The sequence below is a fragment of the Sebastes fasciatus genome, chromosome 14, assembly GCF_043250625.1.
Source record: "Sebastes fasciatus isolate fSebFas1 chromosome 14, fSebFas1.pri, whole genome shotgun sequence".
In the NCBI taxonomy this organism is placed as follows: Eukaryota; Metazoa; Chordata; class Actinopteri; order Perciformes; family Sebastidae; genus Sebastes; species Sebastes fasciatus.
Genome location: NC_133808.1, coordinates 13,733,249 through 13,752,917, shown reverse-complemented (window position 1 = coordinate 13,752,917; position 19,669 = coordinate 13,733,249). Strand labels below are relative to the sequence as shown.

Sequence of the window (19,669 nt, the reverse complement as noted above, 5' to 3'; positions counted from 1 at the left end):
TCTGTCCAAACTACTTTGAGGTTGCGGGGAGCAGCACTTGCTACATCTGGACGAATGTTCTCGAGCGTTCCTCACTGGTCCTGGTTAGCTAAGTGCGAACAGTTTTTCTCACCGTTGCTGCTTAAGTTAGCTCTCTTCTTCTTTTTTTGTACAGTGATAAGATTTGCCTCAGGCTTGGACTTCCCCTAGAGTAATGTGAGAACATTTCTGAATCTTTTCCCCGTACTACAGAAGTATTTAAAGAGAGCAGGGATTGTGTAAACACACTTGTTGCAACGAGAGCCCAGGGGTTGATCTGGTGGGTAACGGTAAAAGAATATTCATTGACAATGCGGAGATACCCCAGTGTCTTGCCTGGAAAGCAGACCTCAACAGAAATACTAAACAGGATATGTGAGTGCCGATTTCCTCTTTATGATGCAAGTAGTTTCATCATATCTGTATCAGATGATTTCTTGATTATTTTATGTTCCGAGTATTATCGTTAAAGGGATCCACGCAAGGAAGTTTTAAGTGTGGAGTGTGAAATCAAACTGATGGACGCCTGTTAGCTGGTAGACAGTGATATCTTTAACAATGCTGTTACCTTGAATGAACTGTGCACGTTTAAACTTAGCTTTCAATTATCACCACCAGCGTCCCCCAGATGGTGATGATTAAAGAAAAAATGGATGGAAAGACGTTTTGGCGACTCATCGTTGTTTTTAAGAACTTGTGAGTGCGCAGGAGAGAAAGATTAGCCGAATAAGACCCAGAGAAAAGAAAACAAAGAGGCCGAGGGAAATAGAATGAGAGGGATTGAGGGAACCCTTGTTAAGTCCTAATTAAAGCCTGTTTTCTGGGAAGCTGGCTTGAGAATTAGATTCATAGATAGTGCAGAAACTCAGTCTGCTGACAAGGCAGCCAGGTAATCGGAGATATATCACACATATATAGACACACAAGGATTTATTTTCTTATCGGATGTATTGTACAGGAAATAAGATGAATGAGATAAACAGAAGGAGGAGAACAAAGGAAAGATTGAAAATGAAAAAATGTGTAACGCCAGAGAAATTGAAAGGCAGCAGGAAAGACGCATCAGGTTAGGTAGGATATTGTAGGGTCAAGGTGATAAACTACCACGACCATACAGCCCTGTAGGTAGATATGAGCATACTATATTCTCCATTCCTATCTTTCATATGCAAACATCTGGCTCACATGCGTTTTTTGACATTTGGTGAAATTGCTTTTCCCAAACCAATCTCTTAACTTCATCAAAGCAAAACACAAGTGGAACGGCAGCAGCTGTTGCCTCGAAGCCACGGAACCAACAATCTATTTATATTATGTCTTCCCCTTTCAACTATAATGATATTAAATATGACATTTTAGTGTCTGTGGTTCTTAATGATGATTCCTGGAAAAAAACACAATGTGAGAAATGTTCAGAGTAGATGTAAATTATTTATAAACAATCTTAAGATGGCGTGAAGTGGACCGTTACATCACATCATCTAGGAAGTAATTGTGATGTATGGTTTGAAATCTTTAGACACCAGCAGCACATTCGCAAAGGTTTTCTTGAGCAAAACATAGAACCATCATCTAGTATGCTACTGTATATGTCTGCTCCAGTATTGCAGCCAGCTTGAATTTGCATCCTGATTCCTCCTGATGCATTTATCCCATTTCAAATATTGAATCGCCTGACATTGGTGTACTTGTTTCGTTGTATGTGTGTGTGTGGGGTTTTTTTAAGCCACACTTGCGCTTCGACTCCAGAGCATCCGTCAGCCCTACCATTATTGATCTGTGTGAATAGAATCATTCTGCAGGGACTCATAGACTCCAATTAGTTCTCCATAGTGAGGAAGTGAAGCAAGCAGAGGTAATAGTTTACAGGTAACAGCTCTCAGCCTTGCGTGGTGTTCTGGAGCACTGCTTTAGACACAATTCATTAAACTGAATCACAACATTGTTATATATATATATATATATATAGGGAGGAAGGGAGACAGGGAAGAGGAGAGATGGAGAAATAGGTGAATATGGATGTTAGAGGAATACATTGATATTATGATGTTTCTCTGCGATAGAGCATGCTGGGATTAAAGGCCCGTCAAACACCTGTCATGTTTTTGACAGAACGGGGCCTAGGCCCACAGAGTTGGTAGAGGAAGATGTCATGATATCTTTTACTGGAATCCAATTTAAAACCACTCTCAGTCTGATACAGTAGGGATCCTTTTAATGTCAACTGCATCATCAGGATCAGGCAGCATATTGCAACTTTTCACTGGCAGTGGTGTTTATCTGAGCTTCTAATATTAAACCTTTGGTTCACTTGATGACACATCATGAGAGGAGGCTAAAGATGTCGGAGACAGTGATGTTGCGTCCAGCGTCTCTGACGCATTAAAATCCGAATGGACGCAGTACACTCACTACCTATTTTTACCCTGATAATGCTACATTGTGAACAAGAAATCTGTGTCGAAATCATAGAAATAAACAAAGGAAACCTTGCTGTAAAAAAAACAAAGACGTCTTCCTTACCGTCTAAGCATCTATCTTGCACAGACGAGATCCCGTGTCCATAGTGTCACAGATTTGTGATATTGGGCTATATAAATAAAATTTACTTGACACAAACAAGCAATGACATTTTCCTAGTCAGTCTGTATGCTGGACAAAGAGTGTCATTCCAGCAATAAGATATCCACCAGGTTACACAATGATTGCTGGCCTGGAAGGACCACTACAGCTACAGTACTACAGTACACCGCATCATGAGTAAAAATGGTTTTGTTGTGATTATTCTTCATCATGGGTGCTCTTAACACAGCGCTGCGAGTTAACATTTCTGAAAAGGTTTTGCAAATGTTATCTCGTGAAAATGCATTAACACCCCGGTGTGTTTGCTGTAAATGTAACACCTGCAATCCATAAAATCATCTCTCTCAAGTGGGCAGGAGACGCCTGTTCCATTCTACAGAACTCACCATAATATAATTTAGAGTTAAGCATTATTGGAAAACTCTACAAGTACCTTTTTTTCATCAGTATCAAAACCATGGAAAAATCGTCAAAGCTCATTTCAGAAACATGGGGCAGTGAGGTGAGACGGTGCCGCTTGTGACTATGACTGTGTGATAAGGACCAAAGAGACAGGAGCATTTATAAGGGTGAGGGATTTGAACAGAATCTCATATGGGGCTGCCAAGGAACGATGCTGAACACGGGGAGAATATGTCTGGTCGATAGATGAAGAAAATTGGCAATACTCCTGTAAGTGGCATATTATGGAGGATACATTACAGAGACTTTATTAAATTCATGGAATATCACGGTCTAGTGAGATGAAGAAGAGCCAAAGAATCAAAAATACAGTACATTTAATCTTTACTGTGTCTACAGAGCATGCTCATTCAGCATGTGCATAATATCTACTTCAACAAGTTCAAGTTCAACAACGAATAATATTGTTATCACTTACGTGACTTGCTGTGGAGGTCTGTGATATTATTTCTCAGCAGAGGAGGAAAAGTATATCTAAATGCCCTTTTCAGGAGAGGAGAAAGTGCCAGTGTGTTTTTTTAACTGTCAAGTGTACTTTGCAAATCTCTGTGTAGGCAAGAAGAGCGGTATTCAGGTATTACAATACACAAAGAGAGTCTGAATGACAGCATAGCCTTCGAGGTGAGCCGGCGAGTCATTAGGGATCTGAAAAGCACTAATTCTCTTTTTTATTTGGTTTTGAGCTGCAGTTCAGCTGTCATATGTCGCACGTCGATCAATCTATTCCTTTATTTAGTTTTCTCTCTCTCTCTCATCCTCTCATCTGCTCTCTCTCTCTCTCTTTTCCCCTCTGCTACCACTTCTTATCTGGTTGCCATGGAAACTCCACATACGTCTCGAACAGCTGTTTTGCAATTTTCCACAAAATGACAGCCGACTTTGCTTCGCGCCCACTCCACTCCCCATATCAGCAGCCTCCTGATAGAGGGGTAACACACACACACACACACACACACACACACACACACACACACACACACACACAATGACACACACACGCACACACTGCCAAGCCCAAAGCCTGATATCAGCATGTAATCAAACACCAACTGACATATAAAGATTTAACATAGAGAGAAAATGACTGTTGTTGCTGTGGGACACGCATAATATAGTTGTTCTCAAGATATACATCTCTATGATGACCAGTGTTCCTTTTCCCTTTCAACTACATTACAACAGAGACAACCTGTAAACCTGCAGCACCGCCTAAATACAGTGAACACTCCGTTGCTCTTAATTAGATCATTTTCCTCATGTATGTTCTTGGTTAATGCTTCCTTTCGTAGTTTATAACTGAATAATATGTATTATATTTACAGTATACTGTATGTAGTGTATACTGTACGATATGATACAGGGCTGTGCAATTAATCCAATTTCAATTATGATTTTGGCTTCCAATGATTATGAAAACAAGATAATTGTTTTAAACTTTAAAATGTAGGCTACAAAAATAGGTTGGCTAATTGCATGGTGTTTCCAAAGTCAGTGAGTAATTGTGTTAAATAATCGTGTTCTCAATACTGACCAAAATAAACGTGATTATGATTTATGCCAAAATCGAGCAGCCCTAAAATGATAACACATATTTAACTGTAGAAATGCCGCAACAGCAGCCTGTCCTTGCTTTATAGTATTTATCAGCACAGCTGGATTTCACCTTAAGACAGTCAGATTGGTTGCCATTTCCAGCAGCTTTAGAGCTTCAAGACATGGAAGTCATTTGTATACATCATGGTATTGACTTGACATATGGCTTTTTCTCTCTCTCTCTCTCTCTCTCTCTCTGGTTAAAATCCTTTTGACTAATAGACTTGTTGGAATAATTGAGAGCTGATTTACACTTTCAAACCACGAGTTAAAGGATAGTTTCACATCTTTTCAAGCCTGCCTTGAAACATACTCGCATGCCCGCATTGAAACTGTTTTTGCTTGCTGTAATCATTCCTCCTGTTCATACCGGCCTTAGAGAGATCCCGTCCCAAGGTGTTTCCATTGGAAGAGATGGAGGACAAATCCCACAGGCCTTGTTCTGTGCAAAATTATATTTCAAAGTGTATCTGTGAGCTTTAGGAAATCTGCCGAATTCATACTCCTTTTTGCTATGAAATGCCCTCTTTGTGTTTCCCAGGACAGTGTTTCTGTGCCGTGGAGGGCTACTAATACAAAGAGGGAATTCTGTACTAAAAAGATTGTAACTTTGGAAAATTTGTCTGAACAACACTGCTGACTTCTGTTAGCTTCAGCTGAACTTTGGAGTGTATTTTTTGAAGGATTTTCTATTCCATCTCTTTCATTGGAAGCACCTTAGGAAGGGATATCTTGAAGGCCAGTATGAACAGGAGGACTGATAACATCAAGTAAAACCTGTTTCAATGTTCATATAAACTACTGAATATTGTTTTAAGACACACATGAAAGTATTTGAACCTATCTTTTAAGTGACACTAGATTGAAATGTTTACCTATTATTATAGCTGGTGTACTCACTACTCACTTACAGTGGTTGGTTTAGACAAATCCGCCAATGGTACAACAGTAAAATTGATTCCCAATGGCCATACCGCCAGACAAACGCTTAGCTTTTTTTATCTAACTGCCTGATGGTCAATATGTAGCTCTTGACCTTTGACCTCTCTTCAGACACACTCAATAATGTGCCATAAAACTCTGGTAGGTTATTCAATCAAAGACTAACGCTGACTGACTCTAACAGACGGAGGTTTTACAGACCAGAGGCGTTCACTGACCACTGACACTCAACAAACATAGTTTATTTTTGTGAAGAAGTAAATCATGTGATACGGCCATAGACTATATATAAGTGAAAACACACTGTGAAAGGGTTAAAGTTCTAAAAGCATACCCTGCTTTATCATCTACTTGACTCTAAATGGGACCATAATTTACTAAATGAACATCATGCTGTATTGAAGAAGACTTGAAACTAGTGATTGAGACCATAAACTCATGTTTACAATGTTTACTGAGGTAATAAATCAAGTGAGAAGAAGGCTCATTTTCTCATAGACTTCTATACAATCGGACTTATTTTTGCAACCAGAGGAGTCGCCCCCTGCTGGCTGTTAGAAAGAATGCAAGTTTAAGTCACTTCCGCATTGGCTTCACTACCTGGAGGTTGCCCACTGGATACCGCACATGCTTAAAAATGGCTGCTCCACATCCACTAATGAGCGGCTCTGTGATAGACTGTTTGATAGACAGGAAAGCAAGAGCATTATCTATTCCCTGGTAACGACTTTAGTACTAGATGAGCCTTAATTGGTGGTTTTCAGTCTGAGCCCCTGCAGTCTGTTGAGGAGACGGGAGATAATTGTGCTGATTGACTGAAAGGTTGGCCGGTTTGTTTCTCATCAACCATTTAAAGGCCATTAAGCGCTGAAGGCCATTAGAAGAGTGGGGAAATGTCTGTGCACAGTATGTGTTTGGTATGTGGGCATGTGCTTCCCAAATGATTAGTCAGTGAACTGATTAGCCAGCAGACAGAATTAACTGATGACAATATTGATAACTGATTAATGGGTAAGTAATTTATCAAATAAAAATACCAAACATTTGCTGGCTACAGCTTCTTAAATTTTACAATTTGATGCTTTCCCTTATTCATATCTTTGTAAATTGAATACTTTTCAGTATTTGGCTGTTTATCAAACTACTGGTCAGACAAAATAAGTAAGGTTGTAACTCACAGTTATTTATATTATAGATTAATATTGATAGTATTTTTTATAAACAATGAATTTGTCTAGTCTATAAAATGTTTGAAAATAGTGAAACACTTCCATCACAGGTTCCCAGAGCGAAAGGTGATGCCGTAAAATTGCTTATTTTGTCCGACCAACAGTTCAAAACCCCAACCCACTACAATAACTTTCATATAAAAAGAGAGAACAGCATGCCCTCACATTTGAAAAACTTAAACCAGCAAATATTTGGAAATTTGTTTTACTAATTAACAAATAATTGATGCCATTCGTTGATTAATTTTATTTCAATCGACTAATTGATTGTTTCAACTCTAAACATAAGTTATTTGTTGGCCACATTTTGGCTCTGGTAAGTGATGATGGAACAGTTGTTTTTGACATTTCTTATAATAATTAATAATTAACTTATTATAAATAATGATTATTATTATATAATGAAAATGTGAAGGCATGCATGACTGTGTGCACACTGCATATGACACAACATATGATACATATATACAGTACATATGATGCAGGGAAACCTTTATACTGTATGTATACACAGTGTACACACGCACTTTAGAGGCTGTGGTTTGATCATGATATTGATATGATCTTAATGTTTAACCAACACCTTCTTCAGACCATTTAAAAAAAACTATAAGCTAGGATTTCTTGCAGAGCTGTTGCATATAAGACTTCATTAGATTTACCTAGGTGTGCCTCAGAAACCGTATTATACTCATGCCTACAGCAGTGATTAAACAACTTTAGGATCAGACGGAAGCAGAGTTTGGTATAAAGTGTGACAGCTGTCGCTTATTAATGAAGGTTATCGAGTCATAATGGAGAGGTACATGTTCAGTAATTATTGAGACTACAAACTGTGTGTTAATTTAAATTAATGTTAGTTTTTGAGGCCATATTTTGGTTTTGTTGTATTGCATTGCATTGCATATATGTGTTGCAATTATTTTTATCCCCTGTATAGAGTACGTTATGGCAACGAACGAATGGTCTTCAACATATTAATTAGTAATATTAGTATGATCAGATAAGAACAGGATTATTAACCAGCATCTACTGTTTTTATGCACAAATGTCCATTTGAACTCACGGATGAACTGATTTGATTTTGGTCGTCAAAGGTCATTGTGACCTCACAAATCACGTTTTTGACCATAAGTCAATAATTCATAAGGTAATTACGTCAATTTCACACAAATGTCTAACAGGATAAAATGATGACGTGATGACATTTTGAACAAACATGGATGGGAACTGCAACTTGACTGGTTGACGGAGGCATACAACTGCGATGCTGTAATTCTAGTTAAACCATTTAAGCCTGTCTGTCTACATAATGACCCTTTAAGTGAAATGACCTCATGGGGGTCATCAACAGGGTTCATTAGCTTGAGTTATCACCACTGGAATTACCATGGTTACTGTGCTCACAGCCATTTTCCAGTGTTAATGTCTGTGTGTGTGTGTGTGTGTGTGTGTGGTAGGATTGCGTGACAGTGGTGGCTGGTTTGCTGGTAGAAGCTCTTCCAGGGTTTAGTCAGTATCCATCTAGTGCTGTCAGTGTCGGTGAAATCACATATGTCCAAACCACAGTGGTCCACCTCCCTCTCTCCTCGCCCTCTCTCGTTTGTCCATCCTGCTCTATTTATCTGTCACACACACGCTCTCTCTCTTTCTCTCTCTCTCTCTCTCTCTCTCTCTCTCTCTCTCTCTCTCTCTCTCGCTCTCTCTCTCTCTTTCTTTCTCTCTCGCTCCTGTTGTGCTCTCATTCATTTTTGGTACATGTTGAATAAATAATATATCAGTGGTATAGTAAAATCACTGCGACCTTGTTTAGCCTACGACTGTCTGCTCATGTGTTTGCGGCTGACTGCGTGAACTTGTTTGTAGTTGTTTGTGTTGTGTTCTTCAGTAGATCTGTGTCAGTGTGTGAGCGGGTTGTGCGGCTCACTGGAGCTTACAGTTTGTGACGTGACTGTGTGCAACCCAGAGGCTTCCTGACTTGCTGCTGGAACAAGGAGCTACCAAACACACACAACCTTAACACTGAGCCACGCTGACATATCAAGGACAGTCAGAGGACACCGACTCATATTGGTTTTTGATAATGAGAGGCACAGATTAGTGTTTTAAAGTGTTTATGCGTCTTCACTATATGCCCTGAGCTTCCCGTCTATTGGCACATACAGCAGCTGTTGACATACGGATGTTTGTTGTGTTGCAGTGTTGCGTCTCCTGAAGGAGGGAGCAGACCCCAACACTCCCAATTCTTCTGGGGGATCCTTGCTACACCTGGTAAGACACACACACGCACACACAGGGTTTTGACATTTATAAGAGACATCATACTGACTTAGATTCAGCCCCTGGATTTAACCCTAAATGTAACCATAACTGCCCCAAGTTAAGCCTACTTCTAACAGCCTAATTCCATTGGCTTTTATCCCCAGAGCACGATTAATACAAGTATAGACCCTCGCACACACATACTACGCAGAGGTGGAAAATGTATTACAAGTAGTACTTTATCTGTATGCTCTAAAATCCAAATCTGCAAAATATTTTTTTATCTACGTGTACATTTGGTGCAGTTCTAATGCATGACGTTACAGTTACATCGAATCTTAGTCAATTTATGCAATTTGCGAGTTAAAACCACCTCCCATTAAGATTTGGTAATATTGATAACACCTTCTAAAAAGGCAAATTACATTTTTTTATTGAGATATCAATAAATAAATATTGTGAAATAGTAACTGAAATACCTAATAAATCAAGGAACTTATTTGTATTACACACCGTCACATTTTTATTGTCCCCTGGTGTGTACATGTATCCTCATATCGGCCAACTCTACCTAGTTTATTTTAAAATGTTCCTTTGAATAAGGAATTATATAATCTGTGCTGATTTTTTCAATACTCTGTATAAAAGTTTTGTTTTCTCAACTCTCAAATGTGTCCATGTATACACACATGTATGGGTGATTTAGATTTAGTTTTTTTCATTTTTAAAAATACTGAAGCTAGTCCACCTACCCGACTAAACTCCTATCTAGACCCTGGTACCTGCAGTACCCCTTTACATTCTGAGTCTTTCTCTCACCAGTTGATCACAACTGGAAAATGTCGATTCATTAAGAAAATGTTGCAGCAAAAACCGTTCTCCATTTCTTTCTCACCATTTAGCATTTCACCCCTCGGGCAAAGCAAGTATGTAATTGTTATAATCGCTGTGCAATACATTTTTCACATATAGCTATTAATTATTATGCACTGAACCACTCATGTGTACTGTTTATAGTTAGCAATGCTTCAGGAAATATACACATTTCTGAAAACTGATAATAAGGAAATCTACCGTGCTTGGATTCTGCAGTGTGCTCGCCATGACAACGTGTTTGCGGCGGAACTTCTGATCGAACGAGGCCTGAATGTCAACCTGCAGGACGAAGACCAGTGGACGGCCCTGCATGTAGCGTGTGTGTGTGACCATGCAGACGTGGTGCTGCTGCTGCTGCTGGTAAGAAACACACATGCAAACATGAACATGCGGCATATTGGGGGAGGGGAGACACAAATGCACACACACATGCATGGACACTAATTTTGTAATTTAGTAATTTTCTTGTTGATCCTTGGAATTCTAAGCGTGTCAGCTACAAATTAGATTAGTGTTTTGGAATGGGTCGGCATACTAACTCCATGTTTTGAATCCGCTTTGAACTAGTGGCTGTATTCACATTAGTCATCCAGAATTCCCGTCCAAGTGGAGCGTCCTCCATTGATGAGGGGTTTTGGATTACCGAGGGTCTGAAACTTTCCATTCTCTCACACACCCAGCTGAAGTGCTGAAAATGAGAATATTCAGAATTTGGGCATTAGCATGATATCAAAGAGAGAGCCTGCTCTGTGGAGGATGTTACCAGCGCTTGTCGGGTCTGTCTTGACAAGAGCTGTGGTTGTACTGATTAGGCCCATAAAGAGAGCAGGGCCAGCTGCAGGGGAGGGCATGCACATCCAGCCCTGTCACTCAGTGGGCTGGGTCTGTTCTGCTGGTGTTGATTAGACCCAGGGAGGGTTAACTGCAGTCTGGAGCTCCATAGAATCCAGAACAGCCTGGTTCTGCTGCTGATTGGGTCCTGGGTGATTGTGCCGGTCTGCGGGGCAGGAAAGTGACATCCCTGAGAGGAATGGATATGTTTGAAGAGCTGCCAGGCAAAGGATGTGCAGAGTGGATCTGTAGTGACTGTTGGTTCATGTGTATGTCGAGTGTTTGCATATTTGCATGCGTTTAATTTCCCTCGAAGCTAAGATTCATGCAGGCTGCCTCGTGTGTAGAGCGGGGCGTGATATCGATACGCCAAATGCAATTTATGCAGTGAGTTATACGTTCATGATATGCAATACCATGAGAGAGAGAGAGAGAGAGAGAGAGAGAGAGAGAGAGAGAGAGAGAGCTTTAATACTGCTCCCTGGGAGGCAGTAACCAAATGTCTCCCATTCACTACCAGTTCCTAGTAAATGAGGTCACATTTACACAGAACTCAGCCCCGTTGGAGGAGATCAGGGGGTAAAGAAAGAGAGAGGAAGAACGTTTCTAAGAAATTCCGGTGAAAAGTTCAAACATTTTTTCCAGCTTACTCTAGCAACACCAAAACATTTCTCCAGCTTTCACAGCTTGAATGTCCTTTGATACTAAGTTCTTATTTATTTGACTGCATATACTTCTGCGTGCGTGTGATTATGCCCCCATGCATGCCGTTGTGACTGTGACAGTATGTGTTTGTGAGGAGACTAGCCAAGTCGGATAGGGGCCTTGAAATGTATTAATTTCCAAAATGATGCACATTTGCACGGAGTGTTTTTTTTCTTTAGAGTGAAATAAGAACTTGAGTTTCTCTTCCTGGTATAATCAGCAGGATAGCCCAATGCTCTTCCTGTCTAAGGGTAAAAATAGCTTCAGTCAAGCCATATTTCCGATAGAGATGCAATATCCCTTTTCTTCTATTCATTCATTTTGACAGCTGTCTCCACCACTACAGACCCTGCCAGTGCCCAGTCATTCAGCCCTGTTCTCAAGCTGCAGCCTTATCAGAGCTGCAAATGGGAGATCTTTCCCTCCGAATATAACGGGTTTACATTTTAATGAGAAGTGGAACAGTGGTCTCGCCAGAGGAGCTTGACTGGCAGCTTTATCTTTGATTGGCACAGGGAGGAATAGTGCTGCTAATATGTACTAATCTATTGTGTCCTACTCCTCCATCTCATCCTGTGTTTCCCCTCCCCTTGTCCTCTGCTTCTCTGTCCTTGATTTCCTGTCTCCAGTTCCTTCATGAGAAGGTTTTTTTCCTGATAGAGATGTTACCAAGCCTGTCTTGTGGGGAGGGGGGGGGTCGCTCTGTGTCCGGATTGGCAGTAATATTAATTCTCTTATCTCCTGCCTCCAAACAGCAGGAGGAGAGTAAGCCATTTCTAAACTGTCACTGTCTCATTCGCACACATTCCTAAAGCTATTCCTTGTTCCAGCTCTGGTTAATGTTGGTCATTGAGGCCCTGGCAGGATTAACTGGCAGTTCAGAGGCACAGTGGATTGCCTCTTAGCAAATGAAAACATTATAGGGTGTGTCGTCTTTATGAATGATTCCACAAAAATATGACATGGTTAGTGTAATATTCAATTGGTGGAAACAGTCTGATTATCAAACAAAACTTGATCTAACTCTCTACCTTTTCATATAGATTTCAAAACAGTCCATTGTAGTTAGGCTTGGCTCATATACGGTCCATGCATCAGGATGCGGAGGCTCTTGATCTCCATGTGTTCCATCTTAGCTGGCCTTCTATTCAAAGCCACAGCCCACAAGATACTTATCAAATCTAACTTCTTATAGTGGCTCAATTATGTCTTCCTGATTTGGTTTCTTATGAAACTCTGATCTGAAGAGATGTGGTAAGTGATTAGACTTAATTGCAGACTTGCCCTAATTCTGCTCCAGTGTCTCCTTGAGAGAAAGTACACAGTGTTGAAAATATGAACTCTTGAAGAACATAAAAAGGAGTCTGCTGTCTTAAACTGTTGACCGCCAATGCACTCCAGCTGATTTTTTTTCTTCTTAAAATTGTTCTTCTTTCCTTTTTTTCTCTGTCATATCGTAGTTCTCTGTGAGATACTCGCTTTCAGTCTCTAAACTTACGTCGGGGAAGATGTAGCACTGCAATCATTTGATCCCTGGGAGACCGGGTCTGTTCCAAAATGTTATTTCTCATCTTACAGTTGAAAACCCAACGGGGTTACAGTTGTAGAAGTGACCCACTTTCCGTGCGTGCAAATGATGAATTTAAAACGTCTGAACTTTGAGTCCTTTGAAGTCAAACGGTTAACAGCAAGCCCCCCGGCTGCACTTCACACCAGTTGAATTTTGGAGGATTTTCTGTAGATAATGTAGCCCTCCCTCCTCTAAACATAACAGTGGGTCATCAAGCAACTGTTGCACGTTCCTATGCTCTATAATCTGCTTGAATTGAAGCAGACTTTATGAACAAACTCCTGGTTAGGTATAATAAAATCCACTATTTATTGATCTTATTGCACATATGAGTACATATTTAATGTTGTAGTGAAGAATTGTCCTCAGTTTTAGTGTGGTTACCAAAACAGTATGTTGTCTTATCCTAGTATTGGTACCTGCATGATGGTTAATGTGCAACAACAACAAAAATGGTTTGTGGTGATTCAGAAAAAGTGTGATGATTACAGTTTTTCCAGCAGCCTGTGTTGTTTACAACACATCACAACGCTGCAGCATGGCTGATCACAGCCGAGCAGATGTTGTGTGCAATCAGTTGAGATTAATAAGGCCGTTGCTCAATTGATTCTGGTACATTTCTTTGCTAAAACTCTTTGATAATCAAGTTTAAGTGTTCCTTCACTGGATTACATTTTTTGGGAAACCACAAAAATTCTGAAAATATAAATAGTAGAATGTACATTATGAGTATGCTAGTATTTTATTAGAGACATTTTGGGTTTATTATAAACCTTACATGTGAATTTAGATAGAAGAGTTAAAAAAAATTAGCTCTAAACACAACAGTATAGATTTAAAGAAGTAGAATTACTGCCTCACAGTTGTGTGATTCCGCCAACCAGTGAAGTTGCACTTTCCATCCATCAATCCATCCATCCTTCCATCCTTCCATCCATCCATCCGTTTTCTTCCGCTTATCCGGGGCCAAGCCGTGGGGGCAGCAGGCTTAGCAGGGAATTCCAGACATCCTTCTCCCCGGCAACGTTTTCCAGCTTTTCCTGGGGCACCCTGAAGCGTTCCAGGCCAGACGAGATATATAGCCTCTCCAGCGTGTTCTGGGTCTACACCGGAGCCTGTTACCGGTTGGCCATGCCCGAAAAACCTCCATCTCTGGATGACTGAGCTCCTCACCCTATCTCTAAGGCTGAGCCCACTCACCCTATGAAGGAAACTCATTTCAGTATCCACAATCTCATTCTTTCGGTCACTACCCAAAGCTCATGACCTTAGGTGAGGGTTGGAACGTAGATGGACTGGTAAATCGGGAGATTTGCGTTCCGGCTCAGCTCCCTTTTCACCACAACGGTCCGGTACAGCGCCCACATAACTGCAGACGCCGCACCAAACCGCCTGTCCATCTCCTGCTCCATTTTACCAGTTTTCCCCAAGCGAGGGAGTTTACATCATTGTCATCACTTCAGCATTATATCCTGTAAGACATTTGTGGGAAATTGTCATAATTAGCATATGAATTCTTGAATTATGGCCAAAAAAACGTGTGTTGTGAGACCTTTGACCACCAAAATCTAATCAGTTCATCCTTGAGTCCAAGTGGACATTTATGCCAAATTTGAAAAAATTCCCTAAAGGTGTTCCTGAGATATCCCGTTCATGTGAATGGGTTGTCCGGATGGATGGACGGACGGACTGACAACCAGAAAACATGATGCCTCCGGCCATGACTGTTGCCGTGCGGAGGCATAAAAACACAAGTGTATGGGGACCCTTCGCTTTTGATGATTTCCACCGGGCTGTGACAGACAGTGTGACTGCCCCAGGGAAAGCTTTCAGTGCATATCTGCTAGTTGTTATTGATTCTGTGGCAGTCACTGCTTGTAACAACTGCCATTATGAACCACGGGCAGCGTAGTATAAACAGATTTCCATCTCCGAGACGTCAGAGATGGATTCATCATATTGTGGCTGGGGAGCGTGTCGGGGTCAGAAGTCAACTTGTTAACCCCTCGCAGTCTGTGTGGCTGCCAGCCAGCGCCGTCTCGTTCATATCTGTCAGCACTTATCATGTGAGCTCAGACACATGATTAATGTCTCTGGATCAATGGCCCACACATCATGCTTCCTTCACCATCATCTGTGTCTGCTGCTCTTGGACTTTTGTGTGCCATAAAAGGAACTACAAATAAATTATTTCTAGGCTCAGGAACACTTTTTTCACAGTACACCTTGTTATGTTGCTTACTGGCTTGTGATTGTTTTAAAGGACCAATTATTATGTCCTAAAATGTGACTATATTTTTATTTCACATTTTTCCAGAACAATTCTCAAAGCACCTCGTACATTTCAAGGTTGGTCCGGCTGTGTTTTGTCCAGCTGCGAGGGAAGGCGGCCTCCTGACAGACAGAGCAAGATACATCTGTCTGTCAGCTGATAACTTCATCCAGCCAGACCCCTATTGACTTTTACTGGACCTTGAAGTGAATTGTCTGGTCTAGCACACTCCTAGACTACCCACTATGCAGCACACACACTCACACACACCCACGCACAATAACACACTCCCACATGTTAACAGAGGCACCCTGAGTGGAGCTGTCAGGTTTATGAGGAGGTTGATTACCGTTTGGGGGCGAAGCACAAATCTAAGGAATATAGATGGAGGAGTCCTATTTTGACATTAGAAGGTAAGGGAGGGATGGGGGATGGACTGTGTGTGTGTGTGTGTGTGTGTGTGGTCTGGGGTGTGTGTGTGTGTTTATTGATATATGGGTGGGTGGAGGGGGCATAATAATATGCACTCTCTCTGACTCACTCATCTCATCTCTTGCTCTTCAAGCTGCACTTCACGTTGCGATAAGGTTTCTTGTTTTCTCATGAATAGTCAAGCAGCAGCTGATAGTTTTTAATGTTAATTAATTCCCTTTGTTAACCCCTAACTAACCCTCATAAGCGAGCGAAAAACAGCTCCCACTAGACGACACAAATGGGTGCACAATGAAACCGCGACGCTCACCAGAACACATCCTCTGATAAGTGGAATTGACAGCATTGTGCTGCCTTTATCGCAGTGGAATTGCTCTGCATTTCTTGGATGAAAAGCGTTCTGTCTGAATATCTGCAAAACATTTTTCGTAATTGAAAATAAAACAACTTTTGTCTGGTTTTATAAATCAATTAAGAATTGCAAGGTTGCACTGAGGATTTCAGGCTCAATGTCCTTGTGGGTTTTTTCGGCGCACTAAGGTTAACAGCTCTTGTGTCAGCTGGCTCCCTCCTCGCATTTTCGGCCCTCTTCCTCCCTTTTTTTCCCTTTCCCCACCCCGTCCCTCTCTGTCTACCTAAGGACCAAGTCATAAATCTCTTCGCCGCACTGCAACTCGGTCGTTAGAATTCTATTAGCTGTAAATATTCAATAAGGATCCTCACTTAGAGTCCCCCTGTCCCTGTTATCAGACCTGGTCCAGCTACGATCGTTACACCGGCTTGTCTTTTATGGTTAAGTCAAACAACAGGAAGTGATTTATGGCTGGACGCTGACAATTGCCTCTTGAAAAGATGTGTGTTACTTTTAGTACCTAACCCCAGAGGGGATGATAAAAAATGAAAAGGACAGAAGGAAAGGCCACATGAGTACATTTTGCATGGCTTGTACACATTTCTGCTCTACTGGTAAAGCGTTGCAACATTTTTTACAAATAACGAGTACAGTAGAGTTCCTCCAATGAGAAGCGATTAATCATAACCATATTGTGACCGACGACTGTGCGGTCAAGAGTTAACAGTCATTAAAGGAGCCCAAGGGAAGGCCTCCCATGTTATCTCCTGCTATAACAGAAGAGGGTCCTTGTTGAGTAAACACACATTAATCTTGTCACACGCACGCACGCGCTCACCCCGATGAACCCAGGTAACGGTAACCAACGCCCCTCACCCCCCAGGCAGTTATTTAATGAGTTCTTTAATTCACTGTATTGTCTGTTAATGTCTCCATGGTTCTGCTCAGGTATACGCCTCTGGGAAGCCGAGATAATTGTGCCCAATTTATCATCGATTTCAAGTCTGATGAATGGACCCCGGCTAAAAACTCAGTTTGTTTGTGTCCTCTCTGTGGAAGGCCGGGGTGAACGTTCTGCTGCAGGATGTCAACGGAAACATTCCTCTGGACTATGCCGCCGAGGGAACGGAGACCAGCTACATCCTCCGAAAACACCTGGAGGAAAATGGTAAAGCTCTGCGCACCTCTCATTTGTTTTGCGTTGCGCGGTGAGAGAAAAACAGAGAGGTAACATTAACATTTCACATTTTCATTTCAACATGAGCTCCATTAACAGTTTGATCCGGTGAAATATGCTGGCTCATTTATGTTATCGCAACCCTTTCAGAAAGAGAAAAACTAAGCCTAGTGAGGGAAAGTAAATATTTAATTTCCCTCATTTAGGAGTTATAGGTATAATGTGAATGGTTAATATGTCATACCGGCAGTTAAACAGGAGGTGTGTGTGTGTGTGTGTGTGTGTGTGTGTGTGTGTGTGTGTGTGTGTGTGTGTGTGTGTGAGTGTGTGAGTGTGAAGGTGAAGTGCACCCACAGGCCTAATGATAGTGGATTGCGATTGGGGCACTTGTCTCCCACAGAGAAAGGAGAAGGTCAACACAGGAGCTACGAATAACAGAGATAAAGGCACAGGAGAGTTGGAGGCGAACGTGGTGGAGGCACAGACGTGGAGTGACAGAGGGAGAGGGAGGGAAAAGTGCCAGAGAAATACAGAGACACGCAGAGAAAGGGGAGCAGGAATCGTGCTGACAACGCTAGACAGAAGCAGATACAGACAATGATGGAGGGTCTTCCCTCGTCCATCTGCCATTGGCCACGAGTTCACATGACAAATGCAAGCTTCTGACTGTAGACAGCTAACTCATCAAAGCTCAGACCACCCTACACACACACACACACACACACACACACACACACACAGACTCACTCTCTGACTCCCCAGCCACTGAATTTTTTTAGACTTTTCTCTGCTTTTTTCTGCCAGCCCCCCCATGGTGATGTCTCCCTCCTGCCTACCTCCAGCTCCCCTGATACCCCCTCACCCCCCAATCACGCTGGGCTTTGCCGCCATGAAACACACTCATACTCACACAAGCTCACTCTGCCTCTGTTGCTATAGCAACTTGGCTGTACACTCTCTATCCCCATCAAGTTTGTGTGTTTGTGGGAAAAAGGACAGACAGACTGTCCATGTGTCTCTACGACGGGGAGAAGTAGAAATTCAGTTTTTCTTCTCGTTGTCGTAGCCGAGTCACTCCTCCAAGTATTGGCACTGTGGAGAATAAGAATTCTCTCTGCTATGAGCGTGTCTCAGAAAGCTACACATCCTGTGACTCTCATTTATTTGCAAAGACAAACTTATTGATTAGCTAATCCAACCAGTCTCCTTGGAAAGGTCCCATTAGTCAGTGCCCTGGAGCTTATCCGAGTGAAATATAGATTGATTGGTAATCAATCCTCGCTATTACAGCAACCAGAGTAAGCTCCACTGTGTGTATGTGATTATTGAGCAGTGCATTGATCTTCATAGTTATGGGAAGATGCCCTTGTAGACCTCTGTTTGTCTGTGTCGGCCCAGGAGATGAGCTACAGTGGCTTTGACCTTCTGATATTTTTTTTTATTGAAGTGTCATCAACATCAAGATCACTTTTGGCCATCACTTGATCTGCCAGGCTTTGGCTCTAGCATGAGGTTTCCTGTGTAGTGTCAGTTTGTGGGTATTTTCACTGTCAGTGCTGTAAACACAGCCAGCATCCTCCCTAAAATTGTCGGCTGCAGTTGTGTTGTAATTCAGCGCTGTCACTGTGCAACCACTTATCAGAGAACACCATGCTGAACTCAAACCAAATCCTGTTGAGAAATTTAGTTCTGCAAAAACTGAGGAATTTTTTAAAATGCAAAACACGTCAGAGCCCTGTACTTAAATGTAACTCATCCCTACATATTGCAAAAGTCAGTAAAGAAACTAGTTTTGTTGAATCTTGGATGTGAGGTTTAAAGGAATAGTTTGACATTTGGGGAAATATGCATTTTTTGCTTTCTTGCTGACAGTTAGATAAGACGATTGATATCAAGAAGTCACTGCTCCCGGCCAAGAAATAGTCCAGCAGGTTAACGCCCCGTAAAACCGCAAGTTATCCTTTTTACACAGATTTCCGTTGGACAAAGCCAAGCTAGGTTTTTTTCATCAGACTCCCGCTTTATTTTTTACGCACAGATATGAGAGTGCTATCGATGTTCTCATCTAATTCTCGGCAAGAAAGTAAATATTAGTATTTCCCAAAACTATTCCTTTTAAGGATGGCAATGTAAGACTTACCGTAACGCATGTGTTTCAATCGTGTCTTTAGGTGTGGATGTGTCATCCTTGCACGCCATGAAGACACAGAGACCCAGCACGATGCTGTCTGACGTTAGACAGCTTGTAGCCACAGGGAGAAGCCTCAACCAGCCCAATGATGACGGGGTCACTCTGGTAAGTAAGGTCACATGCGTGTTAGTGTGTGTGAGTTGACCTCTCTCTCGTCCCCTTGTCGTGGTTTGT

At 41.7% G+C, this 19,669-nt stretch overlaps 1 protein-coding gene and 1 long non-coding RNA gene across 6 annotated transcripts in view; one reads left to right on the top strand and one right to left on the bottom strand.

Moving 5' to 3' along the window:
* myo16 (myosin XVI) overlaps window positions 1–19,669 on the top strand; it is a 120,301-nt gene that overhangs the window by 31,540 nt on the left and 69,092 nt on the right. For all 5 annotated transcript variants that reach the window (XR_012597127.1, XM_074659056.1, XM_074659055.1 and 2 more), the window contains 4 exons: window positions 9,028–9,098; window positions 10,182–10,325; window positions 17,187–17,295; window positions 19,476–19,600. Coding sequence is in view for 4 of the 5 variants with exons in the window: in XM_074659056.1 (XP_074515157.1) it covers window positions 9,028–9,098; window positions 10,182–10,325; window positions 17,187–17,295; window positions 19,476–19,600 (449 nt within the window). In the remaining variant the exon portion in view is untranslated. The remainder of the gene's footprint in view (window positions 1–9,027; window positions 9,099–10,181; window positions 10,326–17,186; window positions 17,296–19,475; window positions 19,601–19,669) is intronic.
* Window positions 8,961–19,568, bottom strand: LOC141782535 (uncharacterized). Its single transcript, XR_012597128.1, has 4 exons — window positions 19,445–19,568; window positions 10,505–10,653; window positions 10,164–10,322; window positions 8,961–9,095 (listed from the first exon to the last, which is right to left on the bottom strand). It is a non-coding gene; the product is annotated as an uncharacterized LOC141782535 (long non-coding RNA).